Genomic DNA, 24,474 nt, shown 5'->3' on the forward strand with positions numbered 1-24,474 from the left:
TACACGAGTGGTATGATTTGTTAAATTTGAGTTGGGTTACGAAAATTTAAGTAATTTAGTCATGTTATGATAAGACTAAAGTTGAAACTAATTTGAATCAGAAAAGGATTGAATGGAAATAATTCTTTGAAATATCCAGGGAGTCTTTGAATCCTGAAGTGTTATCACTTATGTGGTAGATTTAAGACAACACACGAGGACGTGTGTTATGTCAGGAAGGCCGTGTCGCATTACGAATGTATTTTGACCACTGTACGTGTCGGTCATATTATTAGCATGGTTTGACCACTGTGCTTGCAAGACACAGCTGCGCAATGAGTTTGGTATATTGTGAGGACATTCTTAGAATTTGACTACAACGTAGAATATGACTGGCGCCAAAGTACCGTTACGAGTGAGGCGACAGCGTTGTCGCGCTGTCGCCAAGTGTAGTCCAGCTAGCGTGTGTAAAGGATAGATCGATGCGTAGAAAATACGATCAGTTGCATACAGACAGTCGCGCACGCCGGTTGGAATTCGCTTCACTCTAAAGGTTTATTTGCTAATATGGAAGATCAGGAGCAAGAAAATGCCAACGCTGCGACAAATACATATCTGCAGAGCTTTACCAGAGTTCACAAATTAATTATGGAAACTTAAATTAAAAAACCAATTTATTAAGTTGTGAAATTAGCATTTAAACACTTTTGAAACATAGTACTGCTTGTTGATATATCGTGTTTAAAATTACTTAATCTGTATATTCTTTTGCGGAATAGTCAAAGAGATTCCGACCTCGTCATTGCGAAAGAATTGGCCTTTTGGAATTCGAACTTTGTTTGCGAATAACCTCACCTTTTATGCTTTCCCTCTGTGGAACACCATTTCAAGTGTCATTCCGTTTGTTATACACACATATTTTTATGGCTCATGACAGCTCAATTTTTCCCTCTAGTTTTTGCGCATTTCCCCCAGCTTTTTACACAAAAAATACATAAAAGTTGCAAAACAAAAAAGGTATTTTTTCGGGTCGAAAAGAGTAGAACAAAAAGCAAATTTTGCTGGAAAATAGCTTTAGAAAAAATGTATAGTAGCGTGGAAAGGACATATGTATGTTTGTGTGTATGTACGTTGCAAGTGGCGAGACGTGGACAATAAATGGCCACATGACAAAACATACGTTTCATGTACAAATGTATGTCATAAATTTCGATTTGAAGGCCCTTTAGACAAACTTTTTCCAGCTGAGGGTTTATACTTCATTAGTGCCTATGCAGCACTGGGTAATTGACGATTTTTGACATTAAGCTCAAGATATAATACTTTTATTATCTTATTTACTAAAGTAACAGGTTTGTGCGTTGAAAAGTATGAAATGGGTAGGCTTTAAATTTGTGTCAGATGGTTGCCAAGTCCACGCTTTATTTGTTTCTTTCGATATGCGAAAAGTATGTTAAAATTTCTATTTCGTACTCTCACTAATGTCCTTTTTCAAATTATTATCTTCTCTAATCTAATACATGAAACGTACTTTGTTAACCAATTTCCGATTATTCTCTTACTCATTTTGCATTTGTAAATATATTTCCTACAATGGAAAGAAGACTTTTGAGTAAGTTTCATATACAGATAGCCTTAGAACTGAAAGACTTACTTCATTAGAAACGGGCTTAAAAAAAATCAAAAAACCTAGCACACAAGATATATTTACATATATAACAAGAAGCGTTTAAAAAATGTATGGTAGCGTGGAAAGGACATATGTAAGTATGTATGTACGTTGCAAGTGGCGACACAAATAACGTCACTTACACAACTCCACCCTGTTCAAAAACACTTGAAAATTGATATATATAAATATTTTTTAGAACACCAATCCCACACTTGGGAGCATGCATTTTTCTACAATAAATTCAAAATACCTAAATAAGACGTTTTATGAAATTTTAATGGAATTGTAATAAAAACAATTCAAAGCCGAAGCCGAAGTCCACATACCGCGTAGACCGAATTTCTGCGATATTTTTGATATTTTGTTATATTTTACCAAAAATGCTCGAATAAAAACCGGGAAACTACTTCATTTTGAAACAGTTGGTAACAAGAAAATTATAAATCACAAATTGTAAATAAAGTTACATTGTTTTCACAAACCTTTAACACATTGTCCATACGCACGGTTTACACTTTCCTGCCTAACGTTTAATTTTTCTAAAATATATATGCATATAGATATAAAAAATAAGGATATAAATATAGATAAGCATTTGTGTTCGCAATTTAGCAAACTGCACCATGTTGGCCATGGTTAAAAGCAGAGCACGACTGGATATTTAAGGCAGAGTGCAAATATCAGCTGTAATCAAATGAAAACCCGTTTTCGCTTTTGTTTGAAAGTTTCTTGTCATTTATTAATATTTATACTTTGTGTTGCATGCCATACAATATTTTGGGTTTTTTTGCGTTTTAATTTATTACATTTATTGTATGTTTGCTGTATATTTGTTTATTTTTTACCTCTGCATTGTGTGTGTTTTGTGTTTCCGCTTTTTAGTCCCTACAATTGAACGAGAATCGAAGAAAGGGGCTTTTTGCATGGTAACGAATGCATCGTTATGTGCTGACTTTTTGTAGAGCAGAACAAAGCTTTGTTTAATTTTATATTTCCTTTTCATTTTCGTTTCGTGTTGTTTCGTGTTGTCTTAAGTTTGATTTTTTGATTTTGATTTGCATGTTGTGTTCTTACGAGTATTCCTCTGGGTATTGTTATTGTTTGCTTCCTAAGTTTCATGCATGCATACTACATTTGTTGTATCTCGCATATAACAATATTAAAATATTTGAGAAGTCCAGACACACAGAAGCTTACACAGGAAGAAATGGGGACCGATGATGAAGACGTCTCGCAAGAGTCTCTTCGCCTTAGCTCTTCGTTTCGGTGTGTGAATGTGTTTTTGTCTGGTGTTTTGATTTCATTTCACTTGAATCGGTTGCTTAATTTTCTAGAAATTCTTTGTTTTTTTATGCATATTTAATTTCTTTTCGATTCGAAATTAGGAAAATCATATAGTTAACTATGAGAAAAAATGTATGTATATGAAACTCTTTGAGTTCTGCTAACAATTATCCATACTTTGGGGCCTGCACTTAAACTAATTAATATTACTATTTATGTTTTTATAGTTATTTAGCTACTTTTGGTAATATGTCTTGCCGCTTTTAATTATTTTGTATAACTAGTTTATCCTTGATTTCTCAGCGTTCGGTTAAAAAAAAACACAAAAATCGCTCATCCACTATCCATTCGCTAATTCTAGTTCAAAAAAATTTTCTGCATGTGTGCTTTCCATTACAGTTATGTATAATTATATTTTTACGGGCCTTGTGTGTACTTCCTATAGATAGCATTATTTAGAGCTTAATTTGATTTGGATGCAACGTTTACGGCTGAAATTTCGCTTTGATTCCACTTTATTTACATTGAAAAATCCACATTGCGTTTCGATTTTCGCATTGTGCTCTACCATCAATTGTCATAACTAAACGAACGTTGAACGCATCTTCATAATTATCACTAACCTAGATTTTCTTAATTTTTCTATGTTATTTTTTTGCATCTTTTCGGGACTTTCAATTGTAAATTAAATGCATGTTGGGCACATTGAAAATCATAAAACGGCTTTGCGCTTGCTCTTGGTAATTGGTAAACGTTTTTGATTCCATTTGGAATATGAAATATGCTAGTTTTTGCTCGCTTTTTTAGGGCTTTCAGATTTCAATTGAAAGGGGTGCCGAAGTAGATGAATTCACTTAAAATTCCAATAAATCACGCTATACATTTAATTATGAAGCGCGGATTTGGGTGTTCAATGTAAAAACATGCAGCCTGCATATGCGGCAGATCCTTTTATCCATTTATCCATCCATTTATTCTCGAATGGGTGAGCGATTATTGTTCGGTATTTTCAGTTCAGATCCCATGTGCTGACATTAATGTTTTGTAAAGTACTACACACACCCAATTCATGTATTTATGTCAAGATTGTAAGTTGTCTTTTAATTCTCGTTAGCCGAATTAAACAAGTTTCCTATAATATTTAGAAGTATAAATTAATAATGTAACATTCACATTTGTTTGTTCCATGGACTCCTCTCTGCTCTTAAATGAAACGAACTGAAAGACAGTCGTTGGAAAAGAGCTGTATTAACTTTTGTTACCCTCTACTTTTTGTTATAAAGAGTTTTAAAGAGGGTCAATTAAGGATGAATGTAGAATTGATTGAAATGCAAAAAATATCCTTTCGAAATGTAGGACCCCCCAACTCGGCACGTGCACCCACGCTTCTAGTATTTACTTAACCCTTCTGGTGGTGCGACTAACACACGCTCAAGTGGTTTGTATTGAGCACCACGCCCGCTGCCATGTAACCGTTATTCTGCCGGTGGGCATGGGCATGGGCGTGGCTGTGGGCGTAACCTACGTCCACAGAGGAGTCGGCCACCACCAAACCCACGCCCACAAGGGGACTTCCTGCCTTGCCCAGAGGCAAGCCACCAATTGGTACGCCTCCGATGGGTGTGGTGGTTGTGGAGCCGGTGCCCGTGCCACCTGTGCTAAGGCTGGTCCCGCTAATGTGGGCACTAATGCCGCTGGGCACACTGGACATGTGGGGAGAGCTACCGGCGTCGGTCGAATTATTCGAGTTATTCGAATTATTCGCAGCGGCTGCTGACGCGGCCCTCGCTGCTGCCGCTACTGCTCCTGCATTAGCAGCGGTCCTGGTCAGCTCCTCATTGGGTATGGAGAAGTGCCGGTAGGATATGTACTCCGGCGGCAAGGCAGCCTGCCGCTTGGCGTTTTCGATGCGCTTCTTCTTCAGCTTGACATAACTCAAAACCGAGATCATTACGATGAACACTATGATGCCCAGGCAGCAGCCCACAATCAGGCCCAACCTTCTGGTCAGGATGGTGTGAATGAAGCCATTGCTGGAAAGCCCGTTCTCGTCGGTGACCAAGCTGGGCGTGGAGTCCAGTGTCTGGACATCTGTGCAGGCGGAGATGTGAGAGTTCTTCAGCACCTGCATCAGAGCGTTGTCCTGACCGACGACGTTGTCCAGGTCCTGGTCAGGATTTTGGTTCTTGTTGTGATCCTGGACTATGGCTGGATTAGCGTTACCATTGGAGTTCCGGTTGTGCTGATGCTGATAAGGCGAAAATGACTCCGGCAGCGCCGCCGACATCATCACCGCCTCCTCCTCGCGCAAGGAATCGTTGGCATGGAGCCGTTGCAGAGCGTTCGCCAGCGGCTCCGAGAGCCAATTACCGCTCCCGATGACACAGATGTGATAGCGGGTATTGGGGCTCAGCTTGGTAAGCTTGGTCGAGCTGGCCGTCCCATTTAGCCGCTTGGCATGGATCTGTGGAATAAATTAAGCAGGTTGAAAGACGGTTATTGTCATTGCCATGTAGCCATTGTCGTTTCCATTCTCATTTTCATTTTCATCAGCATCGCCGATGTCAATGCCGTGTCGCTTTATTGAAAACGTTCCCTGCGTCCCTCCGCTTTCCGCGACCAGGGTGGCTTGTTCGCTCGCGGTGTGTTGATGGAGCACGGCACTCTAAAGGCTTTAAAGCGTTAGAAATATGTATGCAGCAATGAGCGGACAGAACGGGGAGTCGTGCGCTCTGAAAGGGCTGCTGAAGAACTTCGGACAACGAAAAAAAAAGAGCTAAAAGGATTATGAATAAATGTGCAGGTGCATTCAGACCTCTATAACGAAAGGAACTCCTAATAATACTTTAGTAATACATATGTATCTAATACAAAATGCCAAGATTAGTCTTGAAAGCAATTTCTCTTTGGACAGGTCCTTACCTCATCGGTGGCGACGGGGAACCGCTCTCTGTCCCGCTCCCTTTCGCGATCCCGCTCTCGTGCACGCTGCTCCTGGTCCCGACTTCGCTGCCTATCTGGGTCGTGACTGTCCCGCTCACGGTTCGTTGGAGATCCGGCCGGAACGAGGCCGTCGCCAGTGGCGTGATAAACAATTTCGAAACCATTGAGGCCCAAATGGTCGCGGCCCTGCCAGGACACGACCACCGAGTAGGGCTGAATGTCCTGGATGGCCATTTTGGGTATTAGCGGCGCGTCGCAAAACTGCTGCGGCTCCATCCGGCCGAACACCTTGCCCCGCAGCTCCGTTGGGTGTTCGCACCTTAGGTAATTAATGGAATCCCCGCCCAGACCTCCGGTCAGTCCGCCTATTCCTCCTCCTGCGCCAGAGCCCGTGATAAGCGACCATTTACGGTGATCCCGCAGCCATTCCCAGAGCTTCTGAGCGTCACAGCTGCAATGCAGTGGATTCTCTGAAACGAGCACGCAATATGAACAACAAATTGGTCATGATAACGGGGCGACGAAGGGTAAAACTGAAGCTAAATATTTAAAGGCGCTGCAGCCGAATGAAACGTTTGTGAAAACTGAAGGTCAATTAGTAAAAATGCAGCATCTAAAATATTGTTGAGGGATGTACTTGTTAGTTTGAAATTGCATTGGAAATTCGAACTATTGTTTATAAGGAGTCTGTAAATGAAAATTATTTTGTTTTGTTCAAGAAAAAAAAAAGAAATAGCTAAGCACTTACCCTCCAGCCTTAGGGTTCTTAAATTGGTTTCCAGGGGCCTTAGTGGATCCAACGGCACCAGCTCGAAATAATTTTTACGCAGATCCAGAACATGGAGTTTCCTTAAGAACCGGAAGGCGTCGTTTGATAGAACTGTCATTCGATTGCCCATAAGTAGCAGTTCCAGCAGACCGTGGAGATTTCTAAAGGTCTTCTTAGAAATACGATCCAGCTGGTTAAAGCTCAGGTCCAGAGTTTGCATCTCCGAGAGATCGACGCTAAACTCCTCTAGATCCTTGAGGGTATTATGCGAAATATTGAGGAAACGTAGCAGTCGAAGTCCTTGCAATCGCTCTTTGGGCAGCATTTCCAACTCATTGACACTCAAGTCCAGTGTGAGGAGATTGGTCAGAGATTTAAAGGCGCCCGGAGAAATTCTTGTAATTCTGTTGTTCACCAAATGGAGGTGTTGCAACGCCTGAAAGGCCTCGAAATCCTTGGAGGTGAGTATGGAAAGGTTCGTCTGACAGATGTAGAGTTCCTTTAGGTAGGGATACCGCTCTTCCTTCACAGTATAAATCCGGTTAATAGGGTTGCCAGTCAAGTTCAACCATGAGAGTCGTGGTATGGAAACATCCGACAAAGCTGATGAGGGTATTTGCAGGAATCGATTGCTGGACAAGTCAACCTTCTGCAAATTGATCGAATGACGCAAGAAGTTTGCCGGCAAGGAGAGCAGCAGGTTGCCACTCAAGTCCACACTGTCCAACTGGGTTAGGTTAACGGCATTAAAGCCACTCAAGGCGGTAATCTTATTGTCTCTCAGGATTAGTTGCCTAAGATTTAAGGTTCCGCTTAGCTTGAAGAAATCAATCGAAGACAAATGGTTTCGGGCAAGGTCCAGGCTTTCCAGAGTGCTGAGATTATAGAGGGCTATATGCGGAAAATCGGAAAGTTCATTTCTGCAAAGCTTCAATTCCTTAAACACATTAAGGCCACTGAAGATATTCCGATTCATCTGGGTCAGCCGGTTGTCACACAGGTCTAGTCTTACCAAATTTGTGTTTTTGGCAAAGAGCAAATCGGGTATTTGCCCCAAACTACAATTAGACATGGAAAGATGCTGCAGAGAGCGGAGTCTATCCAACATTCCAGCCATGATGCCAACAGATCCGACATAGCTGAAGTTGTTATGGCTCAAAAGAAGTCTTCTGAGATTTGGTATATCTAGCGTTTGAATATCCGCTGGATTCAGTTGGTTTCTTTCCAGATTGAGCTCATTAAGGTTGGTCAGTGATTTAAACGCATGTTGGACCAGTTTTCTTAGAGAACAATTTCCCAAATTTAGAGAGTTTAAAGGCAATTCATCGCTGAAAATATCCCGGGTTAGTTGCACCAGCGGATTGTGAGAAAGATCCAGAGACTTCAGATTCTTAAGCTTGGCAAAAGCATAACCTTCAATGGCCTCTATGTGATTTCGGGCTAGACTTAGTTCCTCGAGATCCTGAAGCGGTGCGAAATAGTCCCTTCTTAGTTGTCTCAGTTGATTGCCACTTAAGTCAAGAAATTGCAGTAGTAAGAGGTTTACAAAAGTGTCCTTTTCTATATCTCTTATTTTATTGTCGCTCAGATACAACCTACCCAATTGAGGAGTATCAGCGAAGAAAGACCGTTCCACTCTGGTCAACTGATTGTCTTTTAGCCACATAATTTGCACCTTCTGCTGCCGACGAAATGTGCGGGGGTGAACTTTGTGCAGGTAGTTGGCTTCTAGCTGCACAGAAAGTAGAGAGGAATTTTCATCTGGAAAGATATCTTCGAGTACAGTTAGTTGATTATCCTGAAGATTAATGTGCTGCATATTTTCCAAGGTGTGAAACGCCCGCGGTTCGATATCCTCAATACTGTTCTTCTGGATGTGCAACTCCTGAAGGGAGGGCAGGGGCTCAAACACGCCCCTTCTTACCCGACGGATGCGATTGTTGTGCAGTCTCACCTCCCTCAGGTGCTCTAACTTCCGGAACATGCCTATCTCGAGATCCTGGATCTCATTGTTGTCCAAGGACAGGGATGTAAGCTTGGTGCTCTTGTCAAACAGGGTCACAGGTAATAGGGGTATAAAGTTTGACCTCAAGTACAGGTGATCTAGGTTAACCAGGGTGCTGAAAACATTGGGATCTATGTGGGCTATGGCATTGGACTCCAGGTAAATGACATCGACATTTGTGGAGTTGGTAAACGCATCTGCCGGCAGCTCCAGGATGTTGTTCTCACTCAGAAAGACCTCTCTTAATTGAGGTAAGTCCGAAAACACCCCACCAATAGTGTGTATATGATTGTGGCTAAGATCCACCGTTTGCAATCTCTTGTTCTTCTCGAATACCTTGGGATCTAATCCTATAATCCTGTTGTGTGACATATCCAGGGACATTAGCTCACGCAGGCTCTTAAAAGCCTCCGGTTGGACCAACTCTATCTGATTGGCGTAGAAGGAGAGAGTTTTTAGCTGGGGAAAGGCCCTGAAGCAGTCGGGTCCGATTTCGGCAAACTGATTGGAGCTCAGGTCCAGAAAAATTAAGGAAGGCAACTGAAACGCACCTACTGCAGCCGCCGCTGCCGACGCATTGTTCGTGGCCAACTGGATGTCCCCGTAGAAGGTGGGTATCCGGTTGTTTGAGAGCCTCAAAATTCGCAGGTGGTCCAGTTTTCGGAGAGCCATCAGTGGAAAGGTGCGCAGGCCGTTCTCTGAGACGTCTATCTCCTGCATGCACTCCTCCAGCCCGGCAAAGGCGTGCTCCGGCATTCCCTGCAGCCGGTTGCCCTTCATATTAAGCTTGGAGATCCGCAGCCCGTAAAAGCTGTAGTCGTCCACCCGCACGATCTCGTTGTAGTCGAAATCAAGGGCCGTCAGCTTTTGCATCGAGCTCAAAGCTCGAGATGGCATCTGGAAATATACAAAATATATCTTATTTATTTGGACGTTGTAGACAAAAGTTATATACTTAGGTAACATAAAGATATCGGCAGGGTCTTTCAGCTGTTTACAGAGATTAGTTAGCTATACAAAAGAATAAATGACTTTTCAGAAATTTCAGTAAATGGAGATTTTTAGATGTGGTTTGTAAGGTTTGAATTTGGGTTCTTGGTTCAATGCGTTTGAAGTCCTAAGCAGTCGTTTGATGTGTCCTAGACGCAGTCTGGACAACTGGTTTCAGTGTCTCCATCTATCTCCATGTTTATGTTAACATCTTTGTAAAATAACAATGAGCAACAATTAGCCAATACACAGAGGAGCGTAGGTGAGAACATAACTGCGACTCCACCGACTCCAACTTAACATGGCAGCAAATGTATTTTATACTCGGGGTAAATGAAAGCATATCCGACATCAAGATGAATAAGTCAAGATTCTTGATCAGAATCCCCAGCCATCCCATCGATCGATCATAGGCGATCCTTTTTATTCCGACATCCCGTTTTATAGAAATACATTTTTACAGCCTTTTCAACGAATCTTATATGCCACATCGGAATATATGTACATACATATTGGCTTAATAAAACAAAACAAGAGAGAATGCTAAAGTCGAGGCCCCGACTATCAGATTTCTTAAAAGTGTGGGCGTGACGGTTTTGGGCGTTTTTTAGGTGAAAGGAGAAGCGTGGTCAGCGTGGGTGTTTTTGGTATAGAGATAAAATTTGGTATGACAAACAAAATAACGGAGAAAAATCTAAGCACTTTTCAAGTGTGAGTGGGCGTGGCCAAAAGTTGTTTGGCAAATCGATAAATTTCTATCGAGACTAATAATATTATGAAAAACAAGCCAAAAAAAGTTTCAAAGTGTGGGGGGTGGGTGGGCGTTGCAAACTTTCACTGCGTCTTTGTCTCTAAAACCGTATGACGAATCTCAACCTTTTAGCTTTTATAGTTTCTGAGATCTCGACGTTCATACGGATAGAAGGACATGGCTAGATCGACACGGCTATTGATCCTGATCAAGAAAATATATACTTTATATGGTAGGAAACGCTTCCTCCTTCCTGTTACATACTTTTCAACGAATCTAGTATACCCTTTTACTCTACGAGTAACGGGTATAAAAATTCGGGCTTACCGTACACACATCGAAAAGCGGTACTTTTTCCAAGTGTTCTCTACGGAATACCATTTACCTGTCTATTGGTAATCGATTGATTGCAGTGGGCCCTCATGTTTTTACTAACAGATACCCTAACATACGTTGATTATTTTCTGATATACCACATAATTCTTTTTTTTTGTGAGGGGCATGGATATTTATTTTAAGCGCAACAATGTTTTTAAATTAGGCTAGTACTAATAAGTAACCATTAAAACGCATGATGTTTATCAAGTCTACATTTGTATTTAAATGCATGGAATAAAAAATAGGCATCTGGCAGAGTCCTGAAAATCCTGTCTCGCTCAAACTCGCCTCCCTCTGCAACATTAGACAGGTCCGCCTATCTAGGGCGAACGCGAATCGTGGCGATGGTAATGTCCGTAGCGCGGCGATGAACGAGAGTGGGAGCGCGATTGCGAGCGGTTGCGCCGAGGATTGCGCGAAACCGACATAGAGCGGAAGCGAGAGTGGGAGGACCGCGACCCGGATTCCGAGCCGGTCGCAGAGCGGGACGGCGATCGCGAGCGTGACGACGAGCGGGACAACGTACGCTGGCTCTGGCGCCGGTTGACTGGCGAGTAACGGCGGTATTGACGCCACGGCGCCTTTAGCATGTTCTCCTGGAAGGCGGACACCCTGATCAGCTTGCCATCGATCTGCCCGCCGTTCATGTGCTTGATGGCACAGGCGCAGTCCTCTGGACGTGAGTACTCCACAAAGGCGTATCCGCGTCCCTGGCGCCCTTGGAAACGGTCCATTGGAAAGTCGACTGCCGTCAGGGCTCCGAAGTGACCAAATATCTCGGTGATGTGCGCCTTGGTCACCTGACGCGTCAATCCCTTAATGTGCAGGCGCACATTGCGCACGGGTTGGCGAAATTTGAAGGCGTCCTTTCCGTTTCTGGAAGTCACTTTTCTGACCTCACCCACGGCTCTGTAGCCCCGTCCATTTGCTTCTGCTCCTCCTCCATCCCCTTCACCGCGCCGGTGGTTCCCCTGGCTGCTGCAATCCCGCCCATTTTGGTTTAGACCGCTTTGTTTTTGGTGACTAGGTTCTGCACCAGTGGACGGTGAAGAACCGCGACGTGGTAGATCGTTGATTGACGACCTGCCCTTGGGGCCTGAGCTGCCTGAGCGGTTCTGCTGAGGACTCTTGTTGTGATCTTTGGCTGCCGAGGGCCTGGCACTGGAGTGCAGCTGGGTGAAATTCGAGCTGGAACTGGTATGGTTCCCGTGGCTTGAACTGGCGCTTGCGTTAGACCTGACCACCGCTTTCGAAGAGGTGCTTGCCACTGAAGTCTTGGGGGCTTGGTAACCCGCCTTGCTGCCCACGTGATGGGCGACAACTGCCTTTGCGGATTGGCCGGTGCTGCTGTCCCCCTTATTTTTTGTGCTGGAGTTGCTAGCGCCGCCACTTGAGTGGCTTTCGGCCATGCCAGTGGCGTTGGCAATCGTCTTGGTAATGGTTATAGTGCTAGACTGTATGATGGCTTGGTTGGTGCCGCTAGAACTGCTGGCGGCCGAGGCGATGTTCTGCGAGGTGGAGCTGCGTATACGAGACTTGCGGTCCAATACTACGCTGCTTGGCTCCCTCATCGGAGTTGGCATGGCGATCGGAGCAGGAATTGGAACCGAGACAGGGGCCGGAACGGGTTGCGGGTGGGGATTGTTATGGGAGTTGGAATGGCTATGCAGATGGGAATGCGATTGCGAACGGGAATGGGAATGCGGTTGTGACTCCGAAACAGACAGGATAGCCGGAATGGGTGCCGGCACGGGCTGCGGAATGGGTGCCGGTATCTGAATGACCCCAGCGGCTGAAGCAGGAGATATTTTTTCGACAACCTCTTCCTTAACCGTGATAGCTCCCTTGGCGGCGGATATGCCACGACGATTCTTTTTACCCAAACGCTTGGAGAAGCGACCGTGATTCGAGTGATGGCAACGGGTGACATGACGACGACGGTGCGAATGACGAGGATTTTGGTGGCGCCTATGGCGACGATGGTGTCGGTAATGGCAACACGAGTGCTTGGCGCGCTCAAGCTTTTTGACGGATCCTTCTGGCTCTGGCCCGCTGTCGCTCGACGAGTAGCTGCTGCTGATGGAGCTCAAGAAGCTTGTGCAGCTGGACGATCCAGAGGTGCTGTAGCTCGAGTCCGAGTAGCTGGAGTCGCTGCAGTCTGCTTCGGTGCTCTCCGAAGTTTTCGAATGATTTGGTGAGATGTTCCTCATCCGGGAGGAGATGCCTCTGGCTGGCTCTTTGCGGTCCCTGCGGTCTCTGCGGTCCCTGCGGTCTCTGCGGTCTCTGCGGTCTCTGCGGCCTCTGCGATCCATGCGCTCCATGCGTTCCCTGCGATCTTTCTTGTGTGAATGCATCTCCTTGCGTTCGCGCTTAGTGGCTGGCTCTCCATCGTCACTTGTCTTCGTCCCTGATACTTTGGTCATTTTCACAAGCTTTCACTTTCACTGCGAAAAAATGTGATGGCCTTCGAAACTTTTTTGATTTGATGCTCCGTTACTAACACGTTGGGGATGGATGCCTTATAAAAATTAAATGGCGTGAAAAAACTTGGTCTGACAACTGTCATAAAAATAAATGGTGACCAAGCAAAGGCGACTCAATGAGAGGTAAAACCCTTTTTGCTTCGGGGTTGCCACCTAAGGTCACCTCAGTAACGAATTCTCAAGCAATTTAACACTAGACGACAGTAAGGATATACTTTTGAGATGTATGACGGCGTAATTTTCTGGAGCTGATTCCACACTACTCTCTATAATTTAAAGTTTTTAAATATTCAATTCTAAGGACTGTTAAACGTCTTTGTCCAACACTTCGAAATCAGGGCTGTAACACTATCGTAATTCAGTAAGGCATTCCTATAACCTGTCAACATAATTTAAATAACAAAGAGAAGAACGGGAAGGTAGCTTCGGTAATCCTATATCCGTCTGCCTGTCCATATAGACGTCGGCCTCACAGGAATATAAAAAGATAGGAAGTTGAATGAAAGTGTGCAGATTCGCAGCACGTGTTACCTTAGACCACATGTTACGAACTGCGTTCTTTTCCTAGTGGCAGTGCCGCTAGCTCAGGCTTTTCTCAGGGCAGAGTTTCCCTCGTGCCCCACAGCTCGCACCATAAGCATCGATAACTATCGACGTCTCACGACTCTACATACTTGCGATCTCTAATAAGCAGACAAACCGAAAAATGTAAACAAACGAATTAAATTAACATAAACGACAAAATGTTTAGGTTTTGGTGGTCGCAGATGTTAGGACCATGCGCGCCCACCCGACCTAGGATGCACGAAGGATTGTGGCGGGCATCACCCATTATCAACACGTCGGTCTCGCTCCAGTCGACTAGGACAGCTCCACATCCCCTACAGTGAAGCATTCCGGTAGGATTCCTTCTTTTATTACACATAAATATAATTACTGATTAACTCTCACATTCTTTAATTTTCTTCTTCAATCCTTCATCAGGCAGCGATCACCCTTGATCTTCGACTGATTTGAAATGGCCAAAGCAACAAGTTTGGGAATCCTCTATGGGCTACAAATCACCGCGGAAACTTGGCCCGCAATGTGCTTTTTAAAAGGGCACTACTATGAACGTATACACATACGTAGGGTGTGACAAATATTGTATTGAGTGACAAATTCAGGTAAGCGTTACAAAACAATTAACACAAAAACTAAGCCTAATTGAATAATATATTCAGCACCAACGGTTGACGGCCGTTGAAATAATTGTGGCGGTCGAAGACTTCAGACTAGCCAAGGAATCTACAGAAGTCAAGGGAGGTTGCCCTGGAAGAATCCTGATCCAAAGAACGTGGCCCTCCCTGAACTGACTCACCGGCGGTTAGGGATCGCCTCGGGGCAGATGGTGACTCCTTAGTGTAGTTGAAAAGTAAGTTTCAAAAATACAGATGAAGTTTCGGCGGCGAAGCAGACTGGCTTCACGAAATAATTATTTTCCTGACTTCCAATGCAATATTGCCCGGCGCCCTATTGCGCCATATTCCTAATCCTCTCACGACTTGGGCTATTAGACATAACCCGGGCCATTTAAGAGTAATTCCAGAGCGATCTGGGATAATTCAAACGGCCAGATCGCTCAACAGGATTCCCAAAGGGGCGGGCCACCCAAAATCATCACCCAATCGCTGTATCGATAGATAAGGCCTTATCATCGACTCCGCACGGGTCCAACTGCAACATACTAATACTTTTTGAAATACTTGAGCCATAATCATTTTTAGACTAATGCTATTTTTTGCTGTTAGGGTATGTATTATTATACCCGCTAATCGTAGATTAAAAGGTTCGTTGGAAATTATGTATGCAGGTGGAAGGAAGCGTTTCTAACCATATGAACCATATATACATATATTCCTATAAGGATCCCGAGCCGAGTCGATTTGACCTTGTCCGTCCGTCTCTCCATCCGTATGGATGTCGAGATCTTACGGATGAACACAAAAGCTAGAGGGCATTCAGATGCATTAATGCATGATTAAGCACGCGGATATCAGATACATAGTCGCTACGCTAACGCCCACAAACCACCGAGACATTTTTAAAAAAAGGTTTTAATATTTTTTTATTTTTTGCTTTTCATTTGTAATTGTTCTGGCCAATTTCTATCGGTCTTACAAAAAATTTTGGCCAAGCCTCAACAATGCCGTTAGCTTTTGTTATATTTTACTCTTCTTATCTACAACAAACTTTAAATGTTGCCAATTGTATTGTAACCCAATCTTCGCTCCTAAAATACATTATAAATTGTTGGAAATGTACAGTAATAAAACTTAATCGAGCTGATTCCCTTGTCAAAACTGTATCTATAATAACATATATTTAGATCACCACTTCCGCCCTCTTAAATATTTCGCTGGTAACGTTTGGCATGTTTTCTGCAGCCATAGTTTTTAGTAAATACATTTGTTGAAATGAATCTTCGAAAATATTTTCTCGTTATTTATTTGAACAACCCCATTCGAGCGGAGGGAGTTTTAATTGCACTGATTGAGCAGAGTTTCCACCACATTGGCCACGTGTGGGTGAGCACATCTGTGTCTGAATGCCAAAGGATCGAGAGGATGCAGATGCAGTGTCACATGACATGGACAAAGCGAATTACGGCCTTTTAATTAATGTACTGACACGAAAATTTATGGCAGTCGATTTTAATTTATTGAACCTTTGCGCTGCCGTTTCGCGCCTTACGAACGCGACACAGCCATCCAAGAGACCCAGGACATGCGACTCCGCCCTGACTCAACCGAAATTTATGGTTAGTGGCTGGCCAGCGAAGAAATGGTCTGCCATAAAATCATATTTATTTTTATTGTTGGCACAAAATGAAATATTTATGGGCATTTTGAATTCCAAAGAACAACGACGATTCACGGCGTCCACTCTCTAATCCCTGATCACGGGTCGTTTCTTGGGGGCACATGGCCCGCTGGCGCCACTGCTTCCGGATATCCAACGACACATTTGCAGGTATTGGTGGCTCTGTCGCGAAGACAAAGAAGCCGCGGATTCTCTAGGTCCTTCAGGGTGCAGGGATCCCAGCAGAGGGAGGGGGCACAATGCTATCGACCTCAACGGTCACCACAACCGTTGCAATCATCAGGATAATGCTCAGTTTCGACATTATTGGGTGATTGAATGATAACTCTTCCCCGAAAAGCCAGAGTTTTATAGCCATTGACTGTCTAGAAACCAGGTTGCTCTTCCACATCTCGCAACCTAAGGCTTGCTTTATAGGTAAAGCGTTAAAGGAAAAGTTCTGGCTTTTAAAAATTAAAATGTTTTTGTTTTCAGTAAGTAGTAAATTAAAGTAAATTAAGTATCCCGCTTACAAGCATTATATATTTTATTATATATTTAATGGTTCAGACCTGATTCATAAAAATAATTATTGGTAAAGTTTAACCTGGTCTCTCTCTCTGGTATTCTGTTTTATGTAGATCCAGGAGTTTTATAAAAAGCGTATAAGGTTGACGACAACCATCATGCCCAGTAAAGATAATTACTAACACTAGAATAATGTGCAAGTTCAACACGGGATGCGTTCTGGGTACGGTAAAGTCCCTTCAATTAAATCACTTCTGTACTACCATGCTTACGAACATCTAAAATGTATTTGAAATCGCTCTCAGCCCTTGACCTTCTTGCGGCAGTTAGTTGCGATAACAAGACAACTACCGGTAAGCCCACTACCATCGAGTTCAGAGTGATCCGCGTCCCGCCGCCACGCCCCCTTTGCATGCGCTCCAGGCTGTGGTCTTCTTCCCAACGGCGATTGCCAGCGCTTCCAGAACATTCTGGCCCTGAATCGCCGCGGAAGCCCTCTCCAAGTGACCAACACCCGAGGGCTGGAATGTCGCAGAATCCAAGGCGTTGGCGGACAGTACAGACGACCTTGCTATTATCCATGTCCCGGTCGTCCGGTGATTTGAAGGAGAACACCCCGCAGGGCGGAGTTGTGTGTTCGGTCGCGAAATCTGCATAGCTGCAAGCTGCTGGCCAACAACTGTCAGCTTCTCTACCAGAATTGTCACGGCCGCCCAAGTGCGCAGTAGTCGAATGAGTGGTGTTTTAAATTTAGCTACAAGGAAGACCACTTCCAGGTGCCTTCCAAAAAGTCGTAAAATGTCAAATTACTTTAAAACTATTCAGTTTAATTGCGTGGGGTATCGGCCAGATATTTTCCGCTTGTTTTAAGCTGATTTCAACACCCCCTTTCATATTTACCAGAATCTTTCTTAGGCTGGCACCGCACCGATAGACGCCACTGTGGGCAGCGACAGGTGGGCGACAAGCCAGATGCCTGTGAAAAGCTGCCCGCTCCGGACACTCCTTGCCCAGGGAGCACCCGCAGGCCACCCGCGGAAGCCGACCTTGGATGAACTTTAGTAACCAGTGGTCACTGGGTGCATAGCAATCTTTTTAAAACTCAAATAAATCTAGGCACGCTTTAATTGGAACAACTTATTGAAACATCAAATTAAATTCTGGGAAAACTCGACTTTTGTGCTGTTTTTCTGGCTTTTGAGCTATTGTATGGAAGTTTTGACTTATGCCATACCTTATACATTGCTTTTCCGAGCACATGTTGCCCTCTCTATCAGCTCCTCAGCAATCGTCTCTTTCCATGCGTTTCCGACTGGTCGATTTTGCCAGTTGCGCCGCTCGCCTGCAAATTATTTTATTGAACGCAATTGTTTTTGGCTTTGGCTCGTTTGTTATTCGGCGGCGGCGGCAAATTACTTTTTATAGCTGGCGGCGGGCCTTTCACTTCCCATTTCCCGTTTGCCGATCGCCCCCGTTGAGTGCGAGGCACTGTGCTCCAATTCTGCGATGCCCGGAATCAGGACTCAGGATTCTGGACCCTGGATGGCGGTGCTGCCGTTGCGGCGGCTGTTTTCCAAATTTAATGGCATAGAAAGCTATTTGCATTTTTTGGTTGCCCAACAGTGTTTAACATTATGTTGCGCTGGATACGGTGCGGAGTTTCAATTCGCAGTTCCAGGTCCCGATGTAGGAGCAGCCTCGATGGACGTGGACTAATTGGCTTGGCGAAACCACGGCGAGGTGCAATTTATGCGGCAGGAAGCCAGTTCCTCATAAATGAGTATCCCTCTCTACTTAGGTGCTAGCATAGATAGCATACTTCAATCACAACCGCAACATTTTTAAGGGCTTCGGAACTAATGCAGCGCAAATCTTATACCCTAACAGAGGGTATATTGTTTCAGTTAGAAGTTTGCAACGCAGTAAATAAGATATTTGCGACCTTATACATAATATATATTCTGTCTATATTATCAGTATCCATATGTGATATATTAATAACTATCAACCTAAAATGTATGCAAGAATTTTTCTATTAGTCGGAGCGAACCGGACCAGCTGTCAATTGAATTTGGATGTTAATTCAAGCACAGATAGCCTCTACAAAAAATGCTGCTTATAACTATTGTCGTTTTAGCACAGGTAAGGACTACTGGAAGTTCCCACTGATCAATCTATTAAACCAATGTACATATATACATATATAACTTGTGGAAATTGAACCCATTTACAATATAGATAGTTGTCTCTCCCAATTCAACTCACCTGCGTTAGTTTCCCATTAACAATGCTGAGCGACTCCAGGCTCGAGCGGACGTTGCGCAGGCTGTTGTCCTTGAGCGCCTCTAGGTGCGAGTGGGAGAACTGCAGGTGCCTGATATGGACGCCCGGCTGGAAGACGTCCTGCGATAGTGACGTCACCGAGCGGTCGAAGTCGTAGATGGACAGCGAGTGGATCGGCGCCGATATTCGCTCGAGGGTTGAGCGCAGCGATATCGCCGTCGTGCCGGGACATTCCAGGAAAAGTCCTGAAAATAGGGCGAATTAATCACGAGCTTATCGCAGACGGGCAAGTGCAGTGTGTATGTGTGTGTGCTTTTCCATTATTTCCATCAAAGCAATCGTCCCAGCTAGTCGACTGCACTGCTTGTTAGTAGTCTGCCCAGCCCCAGTGATGTGAGAAGGACACGGATTGGCAGTCGACTTGTAGGCCGGTCTCGTTTAATTTGAAATATAGCGTTAACCATCATCCTAGCTTCGAAATTACTTATCCAATTTATAAATGAATATAACCCAAATTAACAAAGTTAGCTGCAAAAAGAAAACGGCATACATTTCCTTGACTACACTGTATTTCGTTTCTGAAAATCGTCGATAGAAAGCTTCCCTGGTGCCTTGTGTAAACACTTCCTGTTCTGGATATGGACTCTTAAGGCGGTCTGATTAAAGAGAGACTCAATAAAATCCGGGCAGTTATTTGAAATAAGATTTCATTCCATGCCTATTGCCAAACAAAATGTATCTATTTTTGCACACCACCAGAAACTTTAATAAAAAAAAACACGTTTACTATTCTTCTCCACAAAAACGTGGGCTGACTTTTTTTCTGTAAGTAACTATTATCTACGGGGTATCTGATATTCGATGGCTTCATATGGAGTTCGTTCGTCCCGAGTGCAATAAACTTTGTCCGGCGTCTCGGCTGATGCGTTTAATTAGTTCGCTCGACCGTTCGCACTTACCATCCTCGAACTTGTAGCAGGGACAGGCGGTGTTGTCGAAGCTGGGGCACTCGATGCCAGCCGCACCTCCTCCGTCTCCCCCGGCGAGTCCTGTGCCAGGGCCACCGCCCGCCGGGTGTGCTGCTCCGCCGGAGGAGCCGCCAACTCCGACCCCGACTCCTCCTCCGCCCATCTCGGTTAAGAGGAGCTCACGTGCAGGGCCTTTGGCACTGGAAATCCTGGCCGTGGCTGCGGCGCCAGGTGGCAGGGGCAGCAGCCCCAGCAGCAAGGCAGTCGGCAACAGGGCGCACAGAAGCAACTGCAGCTCCAACTGCAACCGCAGGACATGCTGCTGAACGCCGGCAACATTATTGCGATTCCGTTGGTGTTTGTGTTTGCCTTTGCATTCGGAGTCTGTCGGTTTGGTCTGGTGTTCGTGCTCCTTGGCAGCCGCCGCCTCTTCATTTGTCTCCATTGCCATTTGCTCTATTTGACGTCCTTGTTGCTGGCGCTGATTATGCTGCTCCTGATGTTGCTGCTGCTCCTGCAGCATTTGCGTGTACTGCTGTGTGTGTTGCTGCTGCTTGTTTTGACGTTTAGCTCGTTGTTTTTGCGGCACGAGGTTTCCCCGATTTTCCGATTCCTTGTCCTTTGCAAGGACTGCCGCCTGTCCGTTTGTTGACTTCGTGCATTTCGCTAATAAGTTTACCAGCGCTGTTGACGTCCTTAAATTCCTCCCTTGGCACATTTTCCTTATAGTCCCTTGTCTCTTTGTTGCAGTTCCTGTTGCCGCACCTCTCGCCTGCCGTCTGTTTGTCCTCGTCTCGTTCACCCGGTCTCAATCAGCGTGTCGCACTCGCCTGGATATCCTCCTGTTACCATATCCCTGCAATGTGGGGAAAGTCGAAAAACCCAATTAATAAAGAATTAATAAAGTATTAGTAGAATTCTAGAAGTGCGATTTGAAATACCTAGCCCAGCACTCAGGACTGAAGCGTGAGGAAATAGTAACGAAAGGACTTAAACAATCAGCGCCCAAGATGACGCAAAAACCACTCGGATTCCGAAATCCTCTGAGAAGTAAAGGACTAGTTAAAAATGTAATGTAATTAAAGTGCTAATGCGAAAACCCAGTTAGAGCTTAATTATACAGCAAATTAATGGTTCATGCTTATGTGAGTCAGGTCCCTGGACTTACCCACATACCAGGGTCCCGGCCGCAATTTTATTTGTCTTTCGAGCATCCTTTGGGCCGATTTTTTTCCTGCCATGTTATGCTGACAGCATAAGACCATTTTTTTGTCGGACTGCCATCGTTTATAATATGAAGTATTCGCTGGCTCTTCTTGCCTTTGCAGCAGTTTTCCCCACCCTTTCTCACTCGTAAATTTTCTTTCATTCTTTTCATTTCTATTTTCAATTTTAATGCTCGCCGCCTTCCGAAAGGAATTTGTGTCAAGTGCGTGAATTTTTTCGGCTTTTCTGGCTCCTAATATACCGACTTTTCCCTCGTGGAACACGGTCACGTTGGCATGCTTTATTATTATTATTTTATTACTTAGTCGTTGTTGTTCGCTCGTTTAGTAATTAATGCGTTTTTTCGCCATTCTCCATTCAGTTCCACTCTAGGGCCATTAAATGCCATTAAAATTATGGCAGCTAATGCGCCAAATAACTCCTGCCGGCCGTCCCTCGTCTTAATCGGAAGTTTCGTTGGCAAAAAAAAAAAAAAATGCCAGCAACGGCAGCTAAATATTAATTATTCTGAATTTCCGGCGGGCAGCAACGATGACAGCAAAACAGTTCTAAATAATACAGCAAATGGATGAAAGTAGCAGATAGGGCATTGGAATAGTAGTTTTTAATGGAGATAGGACTTGTGCCCTCCCAGTATTGAAACATAGTTTTAGTGGTTATTAGGCCAGCGATGTACAAAAGTCGTATTGGGAGATTTTGAATATTTTGTGGTAACTCACTTCGTTTTTAGGAGGCGTGAATGTACTTGAATTTGAAGGGAGATGACAAAGTGTGAGAAAAAACCTGGATCTGCGCAAACTTCTTCAAAATGAAATGGAATTGCCGACAAACAACAAATTTCGAATACAATCTTGTGTACGAAATGGGTTTGGTTATCATTTTAAGAAGAAAATTCACATTCGAATTTTGGTTAGAGCTTGATACCAAATTACTGATAGACTTAAGAATCTAATTTTTAGAGGCACAGGATGTGCAGCTGTGGTGTCTAGTGAGCTTAAGCATTTGATTTTCCTTCATGCCGGACTTATTTTATTTTCTCAAAGTGAGTGCAGTGGACATCTGCGGCTCCTTGGAGGCTCTAACCCCACGAAACCCATCTCACCTTGCGCAGGAAATCGTTGCCACCACGTGCGCGATCGCCTCACCTGACGCCGGTAGCTATGGAAGCTTTGGGGAATCGCAATCCCGGTCTGAATACCGCCGGCGACCACCAGGTTTTCATCCCCTGGCTCGCGGCCTTTTCAATTAGTGGCCATGACAACTAAAGTTTTTATTGCTACGTTTCCAGTTTATTTTCCCTTTATTTTTTCGGCGTGTTCGTGAATCCATTTGAGTTTGGTTTCCCGAGCTTCCTCAGTCGCTGCAGCGGTCAGTTCGCTGGCAAGTCATTCCGTTTCTCAGTCGGTTAATCAGTCAGTTAGCCAAAGGTCGGTCAGTTGGAAGTTTAAGCTGGGCTCGCTTTTGCGGCTAATAAAAAGTTAATTGAGTAACAACAAAGGCTCGTAGTGCAATTGCGATCGCCATTGACAAATGGAATTGAAATGATGGCCTTCGCAAGGCGCTGAAATTAAATATGCTGTGGCCATTTATTTAACGCGGCGAAATCAATAAATCGGCATATTAATAAATTAATGCTAAATGTGGCCGTCATTAAGCAATTAAAAGAGAATTCACTGAATGCGGATGACAAATGGACAGGCGGTAGCTAAGAACCGCAGGACCAGAGGTTTGTCCAGCTACTTGTAATAAATAATATGGCTGCATTTATATTTTGTGCGCCATGCTGGGGAAAGGGGAAACCAGTTTTTCAACATTCAAGAAAAGTTAACATTGAGCGCCTCAGTTATTTTCCACGTGTACATACATTTCTAAATCAATTTGATTAATAAACTATTAGCTATTTCATTGGTTTACTCATATGTAAGTTAACACAATCACCAAACAGACGAAATATAGTCGTAAGCCTCAAGTGCTTGTAACTTGTTAAGCTTTAGAGATAAGAACTCTTGATATACTTAAGTCAGTCGATTTTGAAAGATTAGAAGCGTCGGTCATCGCCACGTACTTACTATTCGTCTCATTAAGTGCAGACCGCGCAAGCCCTATTATAATTAATAAACCTACACTAATAAATATACCGAAAATCTATTAAAATGATAATTTGTACATCAAGGGCTTAGGTCTCTATAGAAATGAAATGAAAGCTTCCTAGCTTTTAAAGACTACCGATTATATTCTTCTTGTCTTCTCAGATTTTGGTATCGTACGTATGCAGCTAGGCACAAACAGTCTATTTTACTACAGCACAATTTGTTTTAAATGCCAACGGAAATTAATTATGACTTAATTTAGTATATCCAAAGTTATTAAGCTCTCAAATCCGATAACAAGGAGGTTCGGCAAGTTTTCTATCGATAACGTGGTTAGCTCAGCAAATGCAACGTTGGTCACCCAGGGCCCAGTAGCAACGGGGCTAACAGGGCCCAAACTTATAGCTAAGAGAATTTTCTATGAAGGACCAAACCTGTGTCATGTAAGGTAGTATTTCTGTCAAGAAATTCGGATAAACTCTGCCTCTCCACCGGGCAGCCTAATTGTAATCAATCCCCTTCACATGGAAATACTCTATCAAGGCTGCGCATAGCTCCCACTATATAGAGCAATTAATACTATCCTTTGTTCATCGAACTGAGATCGATTCGCATCTGCAACAAATCAAAGGCCACCCGAAAAGCGAGATGAAGTGAAGAAGGGACGTCGAAAACTAATTGCAAGTTAATATGCAAGGTCCCAAGGGCCAAGACACGACAGGAATGGACCGTTGTCCCTGAATATGGATCCATCTGTATGTCCAACTCGGGCCGAAAGCCCAGGAGAAACCTCAGCTCGGATGACATTAGCGATGACAAAGAGTACGCGGTCGATTGCAACAGCAGCAATGATGGCAACACCACTTTGCTTATTGGAGCAAGAGTCTCATCACTCACACAAGTACACTGTACACTGAAAAAGCGATCCCACTTAGCGAAGCGATACACTTTTTCGGATATTTTATCCAGTTGGTGTGAGCTAACTACGAAGTCATTATGCTAATTGATATTGTGAAATTTAGTTCCTACAAAACAAGTAATATATTCAGTTGAGGGTGCAGACATGGGAAATGTTTGTACGAGTCGACAATGCACCTTGATCGAAAAACACAAAATCGGGGTATATATGTACATACATACATAATGCAATATTGCTTTGTTTGTGCCAAATCCAGGCCTCCTTCTGTGATAATTATATAATTGCACAAAAGCTGGGAGGCCACGCCTGCTGTGGCCAAGCTGACTCTTCCTACCCCAGTGTAAGAGCCACATCATCGCCTCCA

At 44.0% G+C, this 24,474-nt stretch overlaps 2 protein-coding genes and 1 long non-coding RNA gene across 4 annotated transcripts in view; 1 reads left to right on the forward strand and 2 right to left on the reverse strand.

Moving 5' to 3' along the window:
* Positions 1-2,376: 2,376 nt before the first annotated feature.
* LOC117147781 (chaoptin) overlaps positions 2,377-24,474 on the reverse strand; it is a 197,148-nt gene continuing 175,050 nt past the window's right edge. For both annotated transcript variants that reach the window (XM_033314819.1, XM_033314818.1), the window contains 5 exons: positions 19,866-20,730; positions 18,889-19,151; positions 6,627-9,549; positions 5,858-6,348; positions 2,377-5,399 (listed from right to left, as the gene is read on the reverse strand). In XM_033314819.1, coding sequence (XP_033170710.1) covers positions 4,356-5,399; positions 5,858-6,348; positions 6,627-9,549; positions 18,889-19,151; positions 19,866-20,592 — 5,448 coding nt within the window. In that variant the 5' untranslated portion in view covers positions 20,593-20,730 and the 3' untranslated portion in view covers positions 2,377-4,355. The remainder of the gene's footprint in view (positions 5,400-5,857; positions 6,349-6,626; positions 9,550-18,888; positions 19,152-19,865; positions 20,731-24,474) is intronic.
* On the reverse strand, positions 10,941-13,236 carry LOC117147783 (serine/arginine repetitive matrix protein 2). Its single transcript, XM_033314826.1, has one exon. It carries the CDS (start codon positions 13,192-13,194, stop codon positions 11,092-11,094), a length of 2,103 nt encoding a protein of 700 aa, XP_033170717.1. The 5' UTR covers positions 13,195-13,236; the 3' UTR covers positions 10,941-11,091.
* LOC117147787 lies at positions 13,760-15,580 on the forward strand. The gene is made up of 3 exons (XR_004459868.1): positions 13,760-14,153; positions 14,239-14,420; positions 14,478-15,580. It is a non-coding gene; the product is annotated as an uncharacterized LOC117147787 (long non-coding RNA).

The sequence above is a fragment of the Drosophila mauritiana genome, chromosome X, assembly GCF_004382145.1.
Source record: "Drosophila mauritiana strain mau12 chromosome X, ASM438214v1, whole genome shotgun sequence".
NCBI lineage: Eukaryota > Metazoa > Arthropoda > Insecta > Diptera > Drosophilidae > Drosophila > Drosophila mauritiana.